Source organism: Mesoplodon mirus, assembly GCF_964341445.2.
Source record: "Mesoplodon mirus genome assembly, chromosome: 8".
Taxonomy (NCBI): domain Eukaryota; kingdom Metazoa; phylum Chordata; class Mammalia; order Artiodactyla; family Ziphiidae; genus Mesoplodon; species Mesoplodon mirus.
This window is the reverse complement of record NC_138984.1, coordinates 4,818,416-4,839,327: the sequence shown is the minus strand read 5'-3', so window position 1 is coordinate 4,839,327 and position 20,912 is coordinate 4,818,416. Positions and strand designations below refer to the sequence as shown.

The 20,912-nt window shown below is 47.8% G+C and overlaps 1 protein-coding gene across 5 annotated transcripts in view; it reads left to right on the top strand.

The window, feature by feature from the left end:
- The window catches only part of AGAP1 (ArfGAP with GTPase domain, ankyrin repeat and PH domain 1), a 574,296-nt gene that overhangs the window by 344,594 nt on the left and 208,790 nt on the right, over nucleotides 1-20,912 (top strand). For all 5 annotated transcript variants that reach the window (XM_082631241.1, XM_082631240.1, XM_082631242.1 and 2 more), the window contains exon 10: nucleotides 16,367-16,471. In XM_082631241.1, the coding sequence (XP_082487367.1) occupies nucleotides 16,367-16,471 (105 nt within the window). The remainder of the gene's footprint in view (nucleotides 1-16,366; nucleotides 16,472-20,912) is intronic.

Here is a 20,912-nt window from a genome sequence, read left to right as displayed (position 1 = left end):
TTTGCACCCTGTCCTGGGAGTCTTGGGTATCTTTGTTTGAACTCACTCCTTTAGGCAAAGACTGAGAGCAGGGGTGCCCCCTTCAGCCAGACTAACCTAGTAACTGAGCACCTGGCAGGTAATGGTCTGAAATGGAAACTAACCCACTAGCTTATAGAGACCCTGCCGTCCTGGGCGCTCAGTGATAACTCTGAGTAGACACACAGCCCCAGGACATGGCACTGACTAGATTCACTTTGGTTTTCCAGAAACGCAGTCTCTCTCTGTCTCTCTCTCTCTGTCTCTGTCTTTGTCTCTTTTATTTTCTAATCAGTTCACAACAGTATTCAGTTTCCAAGAAATTAAGTAGTAGTAACAGTGGTCGTAGCAATCATCCTCATCGTTGGGATAGAAGATAGTCATGGAAGGAAACAGTTGTGCTGCTCATAAAAAGATCGCATGTCGAATGTTTCTGGAGACCAGAGCTTAGCAGTATCAGGGGCGGGACGGCTGTGGATTCCTGTTCTGTGCTGGTTCTCATCCACAGTAGAGCCTGCCTGGAGGGCTGTGTTGAGAAAGCTCAAGGCTCGCCCTTACAAGTGCCGTAGAGGGTGGCGACGTGGGAGCCCGCCCGCCAAGTGGCTGCCACCCCTGGTTTAAGTCTCGGCTTAAAAGCGAAACATGGCTGTTTGCACAAACCTTCTTCCTTTCTTAACCAGGAGCAAAGTGAGTAATCCTTCCCTCCTTTGATTTCTCCAGTAGAAACTCTAATCCAGGTTTGAATTGCCTTCCTCTGCGTGTGCCCACATCTTAATTTCCAAAATAGAAGAATCCAGAGGGGCAGGCCCCGCGTGGTGTTCTTCTTTATGCATCCCTGTATCCAAAGTAGCAGTTCACACTTACCATGTGTACAGGAGGACGATTTGTGCTGATTTGGTGTCTGATGAGATCTCCTTACGAGCGTGCTATTTCTAATCACCTTTGCTGTGTAGTGCAAGGCACATGGTTACCATAAGAGGATTGGAGCCCTACAGACAATGTGGATGCAAGTTTGGGTTTTCCTCCTCACTGGCCATATTACCTTGCACAATTATTTAATCTCCATGAAACCTTTTACCATTCACGGCGATGGTTATGTCATACAGTTATGTGTTCATTTGTCCAACAGCATTTTTTTGGGCACTTGTTGTGTGCCAGGCTATAGGAAACAAAAATGAGCAAGATGAGAATGGTCTCTCCCCTGGTTAAGCTGCTGCTACAGAAGCCCACGAGCCCGACGGGGGATCAGATGTGATCTGGGTAGGCAGCAGTGTCAGATAGAAACAGAATGTGAACCACAGATACAGTCGCACCCCTCTTTTGGTATTCATATTAGAAAGAGTAAATAAGAACAAAGTGAAATGAAATTTAATAATGATTTGTTTAACTGAGTCTATCCCAATTTAAATCATGTCAGCATGTAACCAATTTAAAAAGTTGCCCTTTTTTCCTGCTAAGCCTTCAAAATCTGGTGTGTGGTTTTGGTTTACACCTACAGCAAGCCTCAGAGCTGAGGACAGGTGGAGTCCTCACTTGTCACCTGGGGCTCGTGGTGACTCCGCTGGGCATAGCAGGCCCAGAGCTGGGGGGACTTAAGCTGACTAGGAGACGCCAGCTGAGGAGGTGAGAGAGGCGGGGGCAGGGGTGCCACGGTTGGTGACAACTCTCACCAGTTTGGCAGTGCTGCCCGGTCTGGGCGTGACGGGGAGCCTGAACACGGTGGGAAGGAGCTACCTGGGGGGCCCTGGGAGAGCTGTCCACAGCTGCGGGTGACTTTCTAGGGGCAGAGTGTAACCTGGAAAGAAACCAGGTCTCAGTGGGGGCAGCATCTGAAGCAGGTGGGCGGGCAGTTGGCAGACAGGTAGGAGAGAAACGAGAAGGAAGCGAGAAATGAGTGTATCCCAAGGAGGACACGTTTAGAAGTGTCGGTTAGGGGAGAAAAGACGCATCTCCCCTGCAGAAGACTAATACTTAGCTGGTGGAGATGTAAAATCTACTCATAGCTCACCTGATGTCTCACACCAGGTAACCTCCATGTCCCACACATACCCTGCTCACACGCATGCTAACAGTCGCCCTGGTGGGTATCGTATGGGGGCTGATGACTGGATTTAGGGATCATTTGCTTGAATAAAGAAGCAGCCGCAGGTTTTTTATTGTTGCTTGTCCAGGAATTCCTCTCTGCCACGTTTGCACACACACGTTCGCATGTGTCGCCCCACAGTTTGTACTTGGGGCAATGCCCCCCATCGCACAAAGGGGCCCCTCCATCCTCGGCCTCACGCTGTCACCCGGCTGGACGCCGGGGTGTCCTGGCTTCCGAGGCGGGGGATTGAATTCAGTTTGATTTTCTTTAGTAAAAGAAGTCTCACCGGCTCCGAGCGAGTGGAGTCCATCTCCAGCCCGCAGGTTTTGTTTGTGGTTCTCGCCTCCAGGGGCGGTCTGGGTGGGAGGACAGGTCAGGACTGGGATGATGATGGAGCAGCCCTGCTCCGCCGCGCGCCCGCTGGGCCCCCGGACGGCAGTCAGTGTTGCGGGGTGACCGCAGCCGTGTCACCAGGCTGCCGTTAGGGCAGAGCTCTCATCCCAGCTGCCGCAACCCTGGTGGCAGAAAGAGGCAAGGTAAGAGGGAAGACAAACGAAGTGATCAAGAGATGATATTAACTAGAAAAATCAAGAAGGATCTGTCCATCCTGGTGGGAATGGTTTCTTCTTCATTTCCTTTCTTTTCGTTCGATGAGGGGAGTGTTTTTGGTTGTTGTTCTAAATTATCCCAATATATAGCAGCCTCATTGTTTTGTTTTTCCACCCCTGTTTAGAATTCATTTGGTTCTTGTTGGGACTTCATAATTCAGCCAGACCTAACGGGAAGTTCACATCTCTTCAGCGTTCCTCAGGGTTAACGTGCTTTTCTAAAAAGGGGGAAAAAAACCAACAAACTTTTTTCCCTTCCCCATCATTGTTCTCCGTCTCGTTATTCAGTTGACATGAAATTAAATTGGATTCCGTGTCCATCATTATTAAAATGTGAAGTGTGTCGGTCACAAAGCATCCATTCCGGGGCAGTTGGCTGAATAATTCTTTTCTTTATTATCCCAAATTACTGCTGAGCTCTGGAGAGGGGAGCAGTTTAGCCAATTATTGCCATTTGAGCTGGATTTGTGGGTGATTAGCTCCTGGTCGAATCCAGTCCCGGCCGGCGCTTTGAAGCCGCGCCCTGTGATTTTCTCAGCGGTGAGGTAGAAATCGACGCGGCTAATGACAGGAAGGTCGCGCGGGTGAGCTGACCCGCGCGTGGTGCAGGCTTGGGTTTCGCAAATAGGGCAACCACAATAACAAGTGTGTCACTAACCCCGCCGTGCATAATCGAGGCTTTATAGGATTGCCGGAGATGCTGACAGCTCAATTAAAGTGGAACCCTTTGTACCCTACAACCTGGCAGAATGACAGAAAGCTGCTTAGAGATCCAGAATCCTCACTGGTCCCTTGGCCTCGTCCCCCAACTCCCTCCACAGGCTGGAGCGAAGCTTCCATTTGTGGTGTAATAGATCCTCTGGATGGGGGGCTAGGGATGCAGATATTACTATTCCAAAAAAAGAGCTCAGCTAAGAGGGGCTTCCTGCTGTTTCTATGGAAACACTCTAAACTAGGTGGAAAGTTAAAATGGTGGAGTCGTGGCAGAGCTTGCAGGTCCTGGTCGAATTGGTCCGTCTCCTTTTACCAACACTGACAGCCAAGCCTCACGTGTATGAATTTGCTAGTATTTTTCTGTTTGAGGAGCATCTGGGGAGACCATTTAATAAAAATTATCTTCTTGCATATAATGAACGGTTGTTATACTGACTTTCTTCTTTTACTTAAGAGTATTTTTCTACGTCTAGAACCACAAGCTGTTTTGATCCACGGTGTATAGTCTTGTCATTTTTGTCCCACTTGCTTTTTCCTGTTAAACCTATAATAGGTGGGTCCCTCATCCCGATGTGATTCGATGGCCTTGTAATTGAGGGGCGGGTCGTTACACCCTCCCTGCTTTTTTGTTTTTGGTTTTAGGTTTTCGATGGATTGCTCTGCTATTTGGAGACATTCCGGATTTGGGGAGATAGTTTAGAACCAGGCACATCTGTAAATTGGGGTGATTATTTAGGACTCGCCGCATGCCAGCTCCGACAGAGCTGGCGCCCCAGAATTCCCAGTCTGTTGGGGTGTGCTGTATTTGAGGTGCCTGATGGATACTCAGGGAACACGTCCTACTGGGGAGGAAAAGTGAGACTCGAGCGAGCAGGGAGTTGAGAGCTGAAGATGCTGTGTGACGTGGGGACCTGCAGGGCATTCGTGGTGAGGTCCGGGCTGTACTACCTGCTGTGCTGGGTGCCAGTGGATGAGACCATTTCTCTGTCCTACAGCAGCTTACAACCTGTTTGTGCACCATTGAACTAGTCTTTCAGGGCTGCCGTAACAAAGTACTGTTCCAGAACCAAACTTGGGTCCCCTTGCCCGCAGTCAAGCCAGTCTCCTGGCGCCGGGTTGTGGTGAACGGAAGGGCAGTGTTTATTGCAGGGCACCAAGCACGGGGTCCAGGCAGCTCGTGCTCAAACGGCCTGACTTCCCCGTTGGCTTCCAGGGACAGGTTTTTAAAGACGGGGTGAGGGAGGGGGGTTGGAGGGTGTGTGATCAGCTCACGGACACTCTTCTGATTGGTTGGTGGTGAGGTCATCGGGAGTCAACATCGTTGACCTTCTGGTTCCAGCCCGTCTGGGGTCTGTGTGCTGGTAGGCAGCATTCAGTTAACTTCTCCCACCTGGTGTGGGTTTCAGTATCTGCAAAACAGCTCAAGGGATAAGACTTAGAATATTATCTGTAGCCTTTGAGGAGGAACTAAAGGTCCTTGACTTTGTTTAATGGCTAAACTATTACTTTGTCTTGCTTGACTGTTTTCTTCCTGCATTTTCTCACTTCTCTGATTAAATTTATTCAAAACTTTTATTAAAGTTTTTCTACAGACAAGGGACAGGTGGAGGACATGTGGGGCGGGAGGGCATCTGTCCCGGGAAGGCCCCATAGGGTCCTGCTCGGTTACAGTTCCACAGACTGGGAGCCTTAAAAACAGGCAGTTAGGGCTTCCCTGGTGGCGCAGTGGTTGAGAGTCTGCCTGCCGATGCAGGGGACACGGGTTCGTGCCCCGGTCCGGGAAGATCCCACATGCCACGGAGCGGCTGGGCCCGTGAGCCATGGCCACTGAGCCTGCGCGTCCAGAGCCTGTGCTCCACAACGGGAGAGGCCACAACAGTGAGAGGCCCGCGTACCGCTAAAAAACAAAACAAAACAAAAAAAACCCAGGCATTTATTTTCTCACAGTCCTGAAGCCTGGAAGTCTGAGATCAAGGTGATGTCCTTCTTTGGAGGCCTCGTGCCTTGGTTTGTGGTTGGCCATCTTCTCCCTGTGTCTTCACATCATCTTCCCTTCATGTGTGTCTGTGTCTGAATCTCTTCCTATAAGGACATCAGTCATTCTGGGTTAGGGCCCATCCTAAAGGCCTCATTAGCCATAGGTTCTTTAAAGGCCCTGTATCTCCAAATGCAGTCACATTCTGAGGTCCTGGGGATTAGGACTTCACAATAAAAATTTAGGGGGAATATAATTCAGCCCAGAACAACCATTATTCTAAGGGTCCAGGTGATGCTTGTTTCAGCAGAGGTTATGGAAGCCCAGAGCCCAGCTTCCATAGAGTGCTAGAGTGTAAGAGGGTCTTCAGCAGGAGTAAGGGGAGGATGCAAGATGGGAACTTGGGGGAAAAGAGCAGAATTTGCCAACTTTAAATTAAGTCAGTTGGGACTTCCCTGGTGGTGAAGTGGTTAAGAATCCACCTGCCAGTGCAGGGGACACAGGTTTGAGCCCTGGTCCAGGAAGATCCCACATGCCGTGGAGCAACTAAGCCCGCGCACCACAACTACTGAGCCTGCGCTCTAGAGCCCGCGAGCCACAACTACTGAGCCCGCGCTGTAGAGCCAGTGAGCCACAGCTACTGAGCCTGTGTGCCTAGAGCCCGTGCTCCTCAACGAAAGAAGCCACCGCAGTGAGAAGCCCACACACCACGACGAAGAGTAGCCCCCGCTCACCACAACTAGAGAAAGCCCGCGTGCAGCAATGAAGACCCAACGCAGCCAAAAATAAATAAATAAAATAAATAAATTTATTTTAAAAAATAAAGTAAATTAAGTCAGTGGCTGCCAATTGCTTCTTCATGGTTCCATATCCTATAGCAGGGCTCAGCAACCTTCTCCTTTTAAGGTCCATATAGCTAGTATTTTACGCTTTGCAAGTCACACGGTCTTTCCTGCAACTCTTGAGCTGTACTGGGTGAAAGCAGCCCTATGTAAGAATGGACATGGCTGCGTTCCAATGAAATTTTATTTACAAAAAGAGGCAGAAGATCGGATTCGGCCCACAGGCCAGACTTTGCCAGCCCCAGTGCTGCAGGATTCCCAGCGCTCACAGTCTCTGTAGGGTGCACTGGCGTTGAGATTCCTGTTAAAATGGGGATGAGCCCAGCGCTCAGGATTATACGTCCAACGCTCCTAATGGGGAGTTTGCTGATGTCGTCTCGGTCCCACGTGTAAGTGATGGAAGGATGTGAGGGGAGGCGGGCACAGACTTCACCTCCTGCAACAGACACTTCTGTGCATGAATTTCCACTCCTTTGGGTCCAGGCATGCTCTTGGTAAAGTGTATATTTGTTATCTGCAAGGGACAGCTTAGCCTAATGAGAGAGCAGGAATAGGATGGAGAGAGAAGTTCCGTTCTGGAAGAGTGGGCTATCGGGGGAGACACAGCAGGGAGTGATGCCCAGCTGGAGGGGCTTCTGCAGGAGCCCCTGACAGGGGAGAAGAATGTCCCTGTCCCTTGTATGGTCGTTCGACTCCTGTGCTTCCCCAATTTCTAATGATGAAATGTACCACTCACCCAAATGCCCTTTCCTAGTTTATTTTTTTTCTTTAAGTCAACAAAATATAAGTAAACCACAAGTATAATACATGTTACAGGAAAAATCTTGATGGGAATAAAAGTACTAAATGCAAGTGTGAAAATTGAATGATTGGTGATCTTACTCTTTGGATCTCAGGTAAAGATGCCAGCTTTTCTCTGCGACATTTTAGAAATTCCATAGAAAACCTTTAACTGCTATCATGAGAATCTACTCAAAATTACTAAGAATGCGAATCATAAAGTCCCCGAGGCACCCTTAACAAGTGTTCATTGTAGAACCAAAGAAGGACTCAAACCACACTTCTTTTTTAGAAGCAGAAATACTAAACATTTCTGAACTTGTGTGGATGATTTCAAACCCTGGAAAAACTATCGTCTTTTTAAACTTGGTAATTAGGAAGCTATTGGCACCCCCTCAAGTGCAGCAGGATAATTCAATTTATATCACTGCTGAATCACACATGGCCTCTCCCTTGCTTTCAGTCAGATGCATGCATGGCCTCCAGTGGCTGTTAAAGCAGATGAGAAATGCTGCCTCAGAGCAAAGATCAGTGCTTCGTGGATGTGTCTGTCGATGGTCTGATCTTTCCGTGGCGCAGCCTGCAGCTGGCTGGTCCTCCGTTGCCTCGTAGGACCCTGGCTGTTAAATGTTCCTCCGGTGTCGTGATGATCTCTGTGCTCACAGACGCCAACGCCAATGGTCCCTGCAACTCAAAACAAAGACTGATTTGCCTGCTTTAGACCCCCAGCCTCTAATGCAATCAGTAAATCTTTGTTGGTAAATAATTGCTATCGAACAGAGTTTTAATATAAATTTATGAGTGGTGTTTTATCACAGCTTGGGGCTGCAGCGGGCACTGAGTGATGGATTTCAGATAGCACTTACATTCATTACATTAACTTTGTAAGTTATTTAAAGCTTGTACACTTAACATTGCTTTTGGCTTTCAATGACCGCTTGGGACTACGCAGAGTATACACATGACTAATAAAGAGATTGCAGCCAAAAGACAATTCTACTCTTTGCTCCACCATAGAAAAAGTTCCCTGAGCCAAAAAAGCAAGAAATGCCTGCCTAGAATCTGATGTTTTGGTTGTAGAGCATTAAAAATCAGTCTTTCTGATGCATCAGTAAATGAATGAGGTGGTGGCAATTAGATCAACGTTTGCCATTTCTAAGTAAGAGAAGAGGAATATTTGAGATGTCACAAAGCCCTTACATTTCTTACTATGCAAACTAGTAAAAGATGTTAAAGCTTTGAATTGGTCTGGAGGGTGAAATGCTTCACAGGAAGGTGGTGTAGCTTCTGGTTATGAGTATAGACTATCGCTCCCGGCTCGCCCCACTGCATTGGTTATATGTTGCTGGTAATTAACCCAAATCATAGTGGTTTAAAACAGTAACCATTTTATTATTGCTCATGGCTCTATGGGTCAGGAATTTGGAGCAGGGATGTTGGGGACAGCTCGTTTCTGCTCCACAAAATGCCTTCTAGGGCTGGGGCATACAAGATGATTTCTTCAGTCACATCTGGTGCCTCAGCAGACGTGGCTCCTACGGCTGGGGGTTGATGCCAGCAGGTCGACGACCATCGTGTATCCGAGACCCCGATTCTCCTCCATGTAGTCTCAGGGTCTCTCCCTTCTCACTGTCTCCCTAGAAAAGTGGTCCAATTTCTTACAAGGATGCTAGGGCGCCCAAGGGCACAAAAACAGGAGCTTCCAGGCCTTCTTAAGACTTCGGCCAGAACAATAGCATCATTCCCACCACATTCTATTAGTTAAATTGAGTCTGAGGGCCTGGGATGACAGTGAGCTGAGTGTTTGAGGGTCATCTTCGGAGACTAGCTACTTCAATCTGCCCGCCCACGTGCAAAATACCTTCACCCTGTCCCCAGGTTCACCAAGTCTCATTCTATCATGGCATCTGGCTCAGGCTGTCATCTACATCAGGTGCACATGTAGATGAGGCTCCTGGGATGTGACCTTTCCCTCTGAAGACCAGGTACTCAAGGGACCAGTTATCATACACATAAACATGCACGCACGCACGCACGCACTCGGCGCTGACACCAGCACAGGAGAGCCACAGCAGGTTCCTTATTCCAGACAGGAGGAGCGGGACAGGACAGCTGTAGATGTTACTGGTCCACAGCACAGGTGTGTTCTGCTCCCAGGGGCCTCCTCCTTGGCCCTGGGCTCTGCCGTCTGAGTCACCCTTCCTTCTCCATAAGAAATGGCCTGTGTTCACAGCTATGTAGCTTTCTCAGCCTGTACTTGGGTTGAAAGCCCAGGGCCTCTTTTCATTTTGAAACTTCTCTGTGCTTTTTATTTTATTTTATTTTATTTTTTAATGAGTTTATTTATTTATTTATTTATTTAATGGCTGTGTTGGGTCTTCGTTGCTGTGCCTGGGCTTTCTGTAGTTGCGGCGAGCAGGGGCTACTCTTGGTTGCGGTGCTCGGGTTTCTCATTGCCGTGGCTTCTCTTTGTTGCGGAGCACAGGCTCTAGGTGCACGGGCTTCAGTAGTTGTGGCACGCGGGCTCAGTAGTTGTGGCTCACGGGCTCTAGAGCGCAGGCTCAGTAGTTGTGGAGCGCGGGCTTAGTTGCTCTGTGGCATGTGGGATCTTCCCGGACCAGGGTTTGAACCCGAGTCACCTGCATTGGCAGGCAGATTCTTAACCACTGCGCCACCAGGGAAGTCCCCTCTGTGCTTTTTAGTCCAAAGTGGTGTAATTCCTTTAAAAACCTTGTGAGTGTCCTTTGTATCAAATTACAAGTTTTGTCCATTAGGCAAAAGCCAGTCCACAGGTTCCTGTCTCTGATCCACACGTCTTCTGATAATGGGAAGGGGGTAGCTTAAATCTTTCTGAGTTCTCAAGAAGGGGGTCTGACTGCCACACTCTTGGTGGGGTCTGAGATCACATCTCCTGCCATTCCCTGGATTCGATCTTTGTTCTGAGGCCAGTTCTTACTCTCAGAGTTTTCTACTGCAGGCGAAGCTGGGATTGAGAAACAGTTTTTCTCGTGGTCTGGTCCAGTAAGGTTTTTAAATCAGAAATATTTTTTCTAATTCTGCTTGAAAACTACCTTGATCTCCTCTCCCTCCTCCCAGACTCATCAGAGCAGTTAGCCTGTTTGGCATTCCGCTAGGAAATCTTAGCCACGTCCATCCAGGGGTTCACTGCGCATCCTGGCTGTGCTGCATGTTCCCACAGGGAGCAGGTCTGCTAACTGTCCGTCCTGCCAGCACACAAGTCGGATCCCTTTCTCCAACCTCAGGGAGCACGGTCCTTCCAGCTGTTCAGTCCCTGCCAGCCTCAGCCAGCTGCCTGGTTCCAAGCCAGTTACATGTGTTTTTGATTTTTGTTACAGCAACGCAGGATGCTAGTTCTGCTTTTCTAGTCTATTTTTGCCTAATACTCTACCCCAAACCCTAATGATTTGAAAAAAGCTATTATTATTGCTCAGAAGCCTGTGGTTCAGGACTGTGGACAGAGCACAGCACGGCCTCTTGGCCGGAGCTCCCCAGAGCGGAAGCTGCCAGGATTTCTCAAGGTTTAAACCCCGTGTGGGTACCATCACTGCAGCTGCTGCTGTTGGTTAAAGTGAGTCTCAGGCACCCCTGAGTCAGTGTGGGGTGATTTACACAGGGACACAAATGCCACGAAGCCTGGTGCATTGGAAGCTGTCTTGAAACCAGCGACCAAGCTGGCTGTGTGAGTTGGGCAAGTTACATAGCCGCTCTGTGCCTCAGTGGCCTCATCTGTAAAATGGGGATAGTCATAGTAATTACCGTCAGGTCGTCACAAGCTTTCAGTGAGTTAATCCTTACTTGTAAGGCCCTTAGAGCAGCGTCTGGCTCACAATGAGCCCGATACTGTTTTGAAATAAAAAATATTTAAGACAGATGCATAAGCCATACGAAGTTCAAATAAAGCATTAACTGTAATTGACGTCTACACTGGGATAGCTGGTCCACAAGAAACCATCTTAAGCAGGAAATCGTTTTTACATGTACAAAAGTGGCATCTGAAAGATAGACCAAGTATACATTTTGACATTCTGCCACGCGCTCTTGCCCTGGGTCACACAGAATCAAAGAGACTTAGAATCAGAAGGGCCATTTACACTCGCTGATGGGAGCTGCCCGCCCGTGAGTCTCTGGCAGAGCGCCTCCGGCCTCTGTCATCTTCTAGCTTGTGGGATCAGGGCTTCGTGTCCTTCAAACGTTTAAAATGAACTATTTTTAGGGTTTTCCATTTTCCTGGTAGTTAGAGTAGAAATGGTGTAAGTCTGGGATGGCAGAAGCATGGGGGATCCAGTGTAGGGGCTCAGCCTGCAGTGAGGGGTTGCTAGCATGTTAGAGCATCCTGCTTCATCGGTAGACGTTTGTCCTAACGGGAGGTGGTGGGTGCTCTCCCTTCAGCACTTTGCGGGACACTGCCTGTGCTCAAGAGGAGAGTCCCACTGTGTCAGAGCGTTGGAACCTTTCGCTTTGGGAGGAGTCTGGGGCTAAGAAGGGGCTTGGCTACGTAGCTCTGTGACATCTCATTGGGCCTTTGTGGCAACTGTCCTTGGTCCCTCAAAAGAAGGGCATGCTGGGGGCAGGCTGCACTCCTGAGTTACAGACCAGGCTTGCCTCCCGGAGGGCAGCGGAGCCCTGCTCAGGCAGCTCTAGGGGTCCAGGCCCATGGGTTCACTGTACCCCCAGGGATTCTTGAGCAGGGTGACCCCGGGCAGGGATCAACCATAAATATTGGTCTAGCAGATTCAGGATGGAATGGTTTGACTTCCAGAGTCTCTTGGGATTCTGAAATTCTGTGATTCCCACTTGATGCAAATACTCTCTAAAAATCAGGGTTCAGGGGACTTCCCTGGTGGCGCAGTGGTTGAGAGTCCACCTGCCGATGCGGGGGACACGGGTTCGTGCCCTGGTCCGGGAAGATCCCACATGCCGCGGAGCGGCTGGGCCCGTGAGCCATGGCCACTGAGCCTGCGCGTCCGGAGCCTGTGCTCCGCAACGGGAGAGGTCACAACAGTGAGAGGCCCGCGTACCGCAAAAAAAAATAAAAATCAGGGTTCAGAATTAATTTAAGAAAAAAAATAGAAAGAAAGCAAAAGGAAACACATCTTTAATCCACAGAAGCTGTTTCCTGAGTCTCCTCATTTGAAGTTCAGTTGAACCTCTGATTACAAAAGTTCATCCTGCTTTGCTGCCTCCCACGCCCTTGACTCACCAAAGACCTCGTGTTTCATCATGTTTTTCAGGATGGGGCTCTTTTTATTATTTATGGAGAGACCACACAGTTTGCTGGTTTCTCCTAGTGTTTTGGCTGACCTTTTCTAAAGGTCCACACACGTAAGTGCAGAAGTGGACCCTGACATCCAGAGCTGTGGGCATTAATCCACAGCCCTGGGCTTTCCTGGGACTCCCCTTCCAGGAAATGCAAGCCTGTGGATGGCTGTTGTCTGGGTGATAGGATGGAGGTCCCATGTGGCCCAGCCGTGGGAGGTCCAGCACCTTGTTCCGGACCCCGCTACCGCCTTCTGCTAACTCTTAGCCGGAGGTCACAGACACAGAGGTGCCTGCGTCTGGCCTGCAGACGTGTTGGGTTTGGCCTGAATTACGCACAGATGGTGTGTAATCTGTTGCTGACATTCTAAAGTAAGGAGCCGTCACATAAAGCTCCAGTTTTTCTTCTTCTCTTGGGTCATCAGGAAATCTGGAAACGCAGATGCGGACCCTGCGTTCCCTGCTCAGTCCGGGGCGCCATTCCTGGACCGTTGGCTCCTCTGTGCCTCATTGACCTTCTCCACCCCATCAAGAGGTCTGGCCTTCTCCACTTGCAACAGCCTGACCCCCAGCTTCCTGGAATCTTTTAGTAAGCTGGAGATTTGCTTCCATAAATCCTCATCCTGGTCTCCCCTCTCTCCAGGACACTCAGAGTTTAGGGCATTTTCAGCGTACTCTTAAGATTTAGCAAACAGAAACCCCTTCCTCTGGATCCGTATACAGTGTATTTTCAGGAACAGATTTGAATTTGTTCATGTTAGAATGGTGCTTATCTGTTCTTTCACTGCGTGAATGTAAAATACCAGACCAAATGCTACTGGTATTTTATATTCCCTTGCAATCCTGGATTCTCAGTGCCCTCTCAAGAGAGGAACCAGACTGGAGGTGCCTCCAGGATCCTGGGTGACCCGCCGCTCCCCACGTTTGGGTTTTGTGCTCTGGGAGGAGGGAGCTGGTGCTTCGAGGCTGTAGGCCAGGCAGTGGTGGGGACACTGGTCGGTTTGACCATTGTGGTCATTGCCCACAGGCCAGAACTCAGCAGCCCAGTATAATGGCAGGAATGAAGAGGGCACGGTGGCTGGTCCTGTCACTTCCCATCACTAACGAACTCCCTTACCTCTGGTCAGAGTACACGTCTGTAACGAGGGAGCCGTCATAACTCTGCTACCCCTGCCCTGCTGCTTACGGGGAGCGAGTGAGAGAGAGAAAAATGACGACACTTAGAAACGCATCAGCACCTGCTAGCGCTCAAGCCACTGAAAGAAAAGTGCACCTTCCCTGGTCCTGCTCTGCCCAGACCAGCAGCTGGGCGACCCCATCTTGCATGCAGCGTGACGTAGGGAGCCAGGCAGCCAATCGGTTCAGTCTCTACTGCAGTCTTGGTGGGGTGGGCTCTGTGAGGGGTGGGATAATAAACCCAGGTGGGGCCAAGGCTGAAGGGCAGAAATATGGCTCCTAGGCCACCAGGGTGTTCAGGTCTGCTGAATGTTGCAGCATTTGAATAGTAATGTAATCAGAGATAATCCTGCGAGGTGAACCACGGAATTTACTTAAGATTGTCAAGATTTGGATTTTTTTTTTCCAACAAGACATTACGTTTTCCTACGACCAAACAAATTGGCCTAATTTAATTTCCCAGAAAACTATGACGTCGTCTCTTCACGTGGCCTCCTGATAAGTTTTCCCTTTATTCCCTTAAGAAATAAGTCTTTATACCTTTCACCGGGGATTGTAGGATTTGCTCTTGAAAGTGCCCACGTGCTAGCTGAAAGACTTCTGTATGTCCATCTGCACGGAGCCCTGGGGTGTGACCTGCGGCCTGCATTTCGTTTGAGGCTGGAGGAAAAGCTTTCTGAGGCCCAGGGCGGCTCTCAGCCACCAGTGACACATAGTAACCCCAAACCCTGGTATTGTTGGAATTCCAGCTAAAATGGATGGTGGTGGGAAAATGTGAGCCTGCAGGAGAACTTGTGTCACATTCTGTTAGGCTAAGTTTTAATATCTTAGAAATCCCACCAGGGAGGGACATTTCATGATTTTAAGTGTTGCTTTTTCATTGTCACTAATTCATTGTCACCAATGGCGACCACCCCTCTCCCACTGGTTCTTACGATGTCCTGGAACTTGTGTCGCCTTGGTATGTAAGTAAAATTTTCCTCTGGGCCTGCTTCCCTTTGTTGGTTTCAGTGCCATGTTTGGTTTATATTGGTTGAGATTCCGAGAAATCAAGGTCTGCAGCTTTATGTCACATGCTTTCTTGAAGAACTTGGAAAGAAATGCTTTTCCAAAGGTTTACTTTGTGGGTTGCCTCAAACTTTGAAATATTTTCTTTCAGCGACAATAAACATTTGTGGTCAGAGTTCCGAGTTGGTTCATAATCCATTATATGTGTAACATTTGGTGTAAAAATAATGTCACAATATTGGTAATTAATTGGAACTTAATTCTATTGCATAAAAAATGCTTACTTGATTTTTTTCTTGTATTTTGGTTCCTGATCAATAGAATCAGGAGGCGGATGGAGGCTGGTAAAAATTCCCAAGGGGACTCAGGATGCCTCTGCTTCTTTGAGGTGTCGGATTCTATTTCAAACTTACAACTTTCTTTCTGCCTCGATCTGGGTGAATTCACTAGCATTAGTCTTATGCTTTCTCAGTCATAATTATCATCATGTAGGTTTATAAATGGGCAGCAAGAGGAAGAGCAAGGAAGGAGGTTCTTCTGTTTTCCTTCTTTTCTGTGAACAGGAGTTAGACGAATCCAGATATGAAAGCTCAAGTTGAAATTGACTGAGTAAGGAAGGCGCGAAGCCCCAAAAGGGAAAGAGAAAGTGCAAAGTCAAGGTGTTGGGCCTGGCAGAGCTCAGGGCTGCCTTCGGTTTTCTTAACTCAGGAGAACCTACAAACAAGGCAGAAGGTTTGCTGGGAATTGGTAGTTAAAACAAGAATAAATTCTCCTCAGTCATCTAAGGAAGACTGGATTAAATATACTTCAGAAGTGTGTTGGTTTCAAGTTTTGAATGGTTTTCAAGAAGCCGTAATGTGATTTCATTAAAAATAGGTTAAAGTAAATTATACACAGTTCCTCTATTAAATGCCGTTGCTAAGTTTGCAAATGGAATTTCTTTTTTTTTTTTTTTTGCGGTACGCGGGCCTCTCCCTGCGGTGGTGGCCTCTCCCATCGCGGGGCACAGGCTCCAGACGCACAGGCTCAGCGGCCATGGCTCACGGGCCCAGCCGCTCCGTGGCATGTGGGATCTTCCTGGACCGGGGCACGAACCCGCGCCCCCTGCATCAGCAGGCGGACTCTCAACCACTGCGCCACCAGGGAAGCCCTGGAATTTCATTTTTAATAAATAAAGATCTGAAATGAAAAACTATAAAAAATGTTCTTATTTGTAAATATCATAAGGTAAAAATATGATTACTGTCTTTTTTTTTTTTTTTTTTTTTTTTTTTGCGGTACGCAGGCCTCTCACTGTTGTGGCCTCTCCCGTTGCGGAGCACAGGCTCCGGACGCGCAGGCTCAGCGGCCATGGCTCACGGGCCTAGCCGCTCCGCGGCATGTGGGATCTTCCTGGACCGGGGCACGAACCCTTGTCCCCTGCATCGGCAGGCAGACTCTCAACCACTGCGCCACCAGGGAAGCCCGATTACCGTCTTATTTTTAGAAAAGGAAATGTAGGTTCCTTTTTAATACCTTTAGGGGCTCCATGTGCTTATAACTTAGTTATAAGAAAAGGTATGAATGTAGCACATCAGGATGGCTTGTATTATATTTATTGAACCAATGGCATATCTTAGCACTCATTAATGTCATAAAGTTAAGTTCTACACACACATACACGAAAGGAAATTGGTTGATATAAATACGTTGTATGAAAAAGAAAGGAGAAAATCAAATTACCAAGCTAAAAATGTGTCATTTCCATTTTAAGATGGCATAGAGAAAATGAAAGTTTAACAATTTAAAAATTACCTCTGTGCCTACTCTTTTTTTAAAAAATGGACACAGGACTTTATAATTTATATTTATTAATTTCTGCCTGCCTCCTTTTTCCTTACAGGGCATGCTGCTGAAGCGAAGTGGCAAATCACTGAACAAAGAATGGAAAAAGAAATACGTCACCCTGTGTGACAATGGTGTGCTGACCTATCATCCAAGTTTACATGTGAGTATTGCTCCTTCAGAGAAATTAGCAGGTGTTGGGCTGTGAGGGGCAGAGGGGGTCCCAGCACAGTCAAGCCTTTCAGCTCTGTTAGAGGTTAAAGTAGTATTTAAATGAGAGTAAAAATTTTAAGTGAGAGTAAAAAGACAGGAGCAAGTAGTAAAAGAGAAAGGAGGAGAAAAAGAGATCTGTCTGAAAATCTAGACTAGGGAACCCAGGGTCAGCTCGAGCAGCTGAGAACAAAAACAAGAATTAAATGCAATTCATGAGTCAGTTTTTATTGTCCGATAAGAACACATACCAGTTTGCGAGGCAAGTTCGTTTTCTCTGTGTAATAAAATCTCTTATGCTGGTGATTTTTATAAGATAGATTAAAAGGCAATTAATTTCATCACTGGGGGAAATGTAGACATTCCACCCACGGTGAGCTCTTTTAGAAAGCTTTGGTAAAACCTGAAGACGGGGTGTAATGACTATTCCAGAACAACGCATTCCATGAATCCTGCGTGATGTTTATCTGCCTTGTTGTAGACAAATGCGTAGATTAGAATATATAGTATTAGCTGGTTGTTTGATTATATCACAGTGTTAAGCTTTTCATTTTAAAGACTTTAAAAAAATTGCACAGTGATTGGCAAGAAGTTAGAAATAAACATACTGAAGAAGATGAAAATCCCCAAATACCCACTGGAAAACGTGACTGCTCACATTTTGGGGTGTATATTCCCAGCCATTTCTACACTCTGTGCTTTTTCCTTCCACAAGCATGCAGTCCCCCTGTGCACATGGCATGTGGCCTGCTCTCCTAGACGATGCAAGATCATAGGCACCTTCCCATGTCAGCAAATGTATACCACCATTATAAATAGTTACATAACATTCATTCTGCACATGTGCCCTAACTGACTTAACAGTATCTCCAGAACAGACATTTGGCAAGTAAATTTACATTTTGAATGATTTTTGCTGTTGTCAGTAACTCTAATCAGTGTCCTCTTTTGACACTTCGGTGTCCTCATCCATTTCCCGCAGATTCCTAGCCATAGCCTTCCTGAGTTGAACAGTGTATGCTTTTATGGGCTTTGGGCATGTAGTGCCACATTCCTGGAAAGACGGTATCAGTTCATCTCCTGTGGCTTTTTCCCCTGCACTCTCAGGAACATTTCCCTTTTTAAAAAACCTTTCCAGTAGGATGGGTAACAAATGGTACCCTCGCTGTGTAATTTGCTTGCTGGGGTGAATTGCCCTTTTCCCTCTTGCCTTACAGCAGTGGCTTCACCTTTCTGAACCGTGTTAAAAAGCATGTGTTTCTTTAGGTGTCTCTGGTGTGTTTCTCCTGTTGATGGAATGCTTCTCATGCTTCACCATTAAGTAGACTTTTGTGATATACACTCCTTCTTTTACAGAGGAAATTCCTTTGTGCTTGATTTATTTGGGGTTATTTGGGGAGTGGAGTCAGGCTGCTTCTCCAGTGACCTCCAAATCAGAGACTTAATACCATCCCATGAGACCTGCCTGTGACAGTCCTGTCCCCCTCCAGGTCTTTGGGGTTCTCTCCACAAAGCTGCTCCATCAACAAGGAGGCTGCCCCTTTTCCCTGGCGTAGTTCTTCCAAAGACCCCATCAGACAGCAAAGCCTCATTATTGACCCATTTGCTTTATGTTACTTAGAGGGAGACGTGCAGTCACCATCTTCTTGCTGGGAAGTAAAAAAAAGTCATATCTGATTGACGATGCATCTTAAGTCACCTTACGCTCACCTGCTAAGTTCAGGTGCCGTCAGAGGGGCATTTGCTCCTTCTTGGCAAGGGGGAAAGATGATAACAACAAAAGATGGTACTGGAACATTCCTGTAGGAGGGCTGATGCCCACTTACTTTTCATCTCAACCGCTTGGTGATATAATCACCATCGGTTCTTCAAACATTCTCCCACACGGTCTGCTTCTTGTGATGGTCCTCAATGCCATCTTTTTTTTTTTTTCCTATGTATGCATGGATATTATTGGAATCCAGAAAAGGAGCACAGTGGGGCTTTGTTATGTAATTGTAGGGCAAGCAAGAGCCAATGTCATTTTAAAGTGCATTTCAGTTAATGCCAGTCTCTTGGGAACTGGAATTATTGATGCAGGTACACAGTTCCGTAAGGGGGTGGCTTAATCTAGAAGTGGATTTGAATTACTAGAGCATGACGGGATGGCATGACCTTCCTTGTAATCCTTCACTGATTTTGTCTGTACAGCTGAGCTTTGGGTGAAGGTTTAGAGGGCAGTGAGTTTCAGGTATATTCTCTGGCAGGTGCCTGGAATGGATCTGTTCTAGTCGACGTTATTGGGAGCTACAGAGCCCCAGCAGGTGAGTTAGACTGGCATTCTTTGGTTCCAGATGGGAGGAGGTATTCAAGGGGACGTCCAAGGGCAGAATCCTGACTTCCCTTAATAAGAAATTTGAGAGCATGCAGATGTGTTGCTAACTCAAGTCCCAGAGTTCTGCATCATGGAGAATGGCCCCATTATTTGAGTCTGGAAAATTTCAAAAGGTGATAGAACCAAATGGTCTCAAACACTGGTCACGCTGTATCACTCACTCCCTGGGTTATCTCCAAGATGTATTATGGCAGAGAGACCGCTAAGCTCATTGGCCACTTGTGCTGAGGACCTAAGTGGTTAAATGTTGGGGAAATCTTGCCCAGGTTGGTGGCTTTGGGTTTCAGTACTGTCGGTCATCACCCTCATACTGGCCATGGAGCAGGGGACCTGCACTGATGTCAAGTAGCAGCGCCTACAGCCTGTTCCTCTCCAGGGAGCCAAGGAAAAGGACTTGGCTAAACAGTCTGACATTTTCAGATAGTTTTCTACAAAGATGGTGTTTGTCCTTCGTGGAATAACTGTGCCAGCTCCTGTGTATCCTCGTAACTTTTGACGATGAGGTAATTTATTTACCAAAAAGGAAACTGGCATGCTTTTTGGAGGGTGGGATTCCAGTAAGGTCATGCGCCTGTAAGGGGGTGGGGTTGGGCATCTGAGAGCAGTAGGCTTGAGTTGCATCAGATGTGTATCATTCAGCGGCCCCTTCAAAACCAGCATTTACCTGTTGCCATGTGGCTCTCCTCTTGGTGGGACGGGCATTTATTTCCTGTGCACACATGCACGGCACACAGACTCCATCAAGCTGGACCCTGACTCTATCACGAGTCACCTTCGACGTGGTGTCCTGTTGAACCCAAGTATCTTGGCGGGGTCTCGCACACAAGGAGGACTGGAGCAAGAGTAAACGACTGAATCAAGCTCGTGGGGAAATAGGCCAGCGTGGTGAGGGCCCTGAATTGTTCTATTGCAGTCAAAGTGTGTCACCTTCAGAGTGTTGCCTGCATCAGAGAACGTGGTCTGTAAGGCTGGGCCCCCTTTGCAGGGGCTAATCTAGACAGCTCCTTTGTGAGCTAGCCAATTTAAACTCCCAGATGACCACCCTGACCAGTGCTCCTGGACCGACAGGCAGGCAAGGCCAAGAGTTTATGAGAAGGTACAGAATATGCTGCTGGACAGAGCTGCCCCACAAGCCTCTCCTTCCCCAGCCTTGCCGTATCACCCCCTCAGCTCCCCTGGGCTGCCAACGATGCTGGTTTTCTCAGATGTTTTCTTGGACAGGATGCTCCAGCAGCACTGGGCTCTACCTTTAACTTACTTTGGGCGCTGTGGAAGCAGGAGACTGACCACTTCCTTTAAAAAAAAAAAAAAATACCCACACGACTCTTGTATTTTTTTGTCTTCGTTGGATGCTCTTTAAAAAAAGATCTCCCAGAAGAAGTCATTTCTATTCTTCAGGGAAACAGATCCGGTTTCCTTATTACATAGGTGTCTGTGGCAGTGTTTATGTAAAGATCATCCTTTGGACCCGAACCACAAGTTTCAATCCCAGCAGATGTCTCGCACGCGTTGGTGGGGTAGAAAACAGACCCAGCCTTTTGGACAAAATAAACAGTCAGTGTGTGGCCCCAGCTGTGTGCCCAGCTTGTGGAATCCTAGCAGGATGACATGCTCTGGCTTGTCAGAAACTGTGGCTTCAGAAACAGGCTGTCAGTCATGAAACTGGGGGGCCTCAGCTTTGCAGCCGGCAGTGGGGTTGGTGTGAGACCAAGTTCACTGAGTGCTTGGAATGGGTCCGCTGCCAGGGAATCTGACGCTGGTCCCCCTGGATGGCCTGTCCCCCTCAGAGCTCACATGCACAAGATTAATAGAAAGGGACCTTGGGTGGTGTCCCCAGGACATCACTTCCCACTGATCACCAGAGCTTCAGATTTCCCTTTCCTTCTGGCACATCCTTTCACAGCCACATCTTCTTCCCAGGCCTTCAAAGTCGGCGCAGTTCGATGGCATCATCCCGGATGTGTCTTTCTGTTTTTCACCCCAAGCCTCATCTCAGCTCCTCCACAGATTGTTTAGGAGC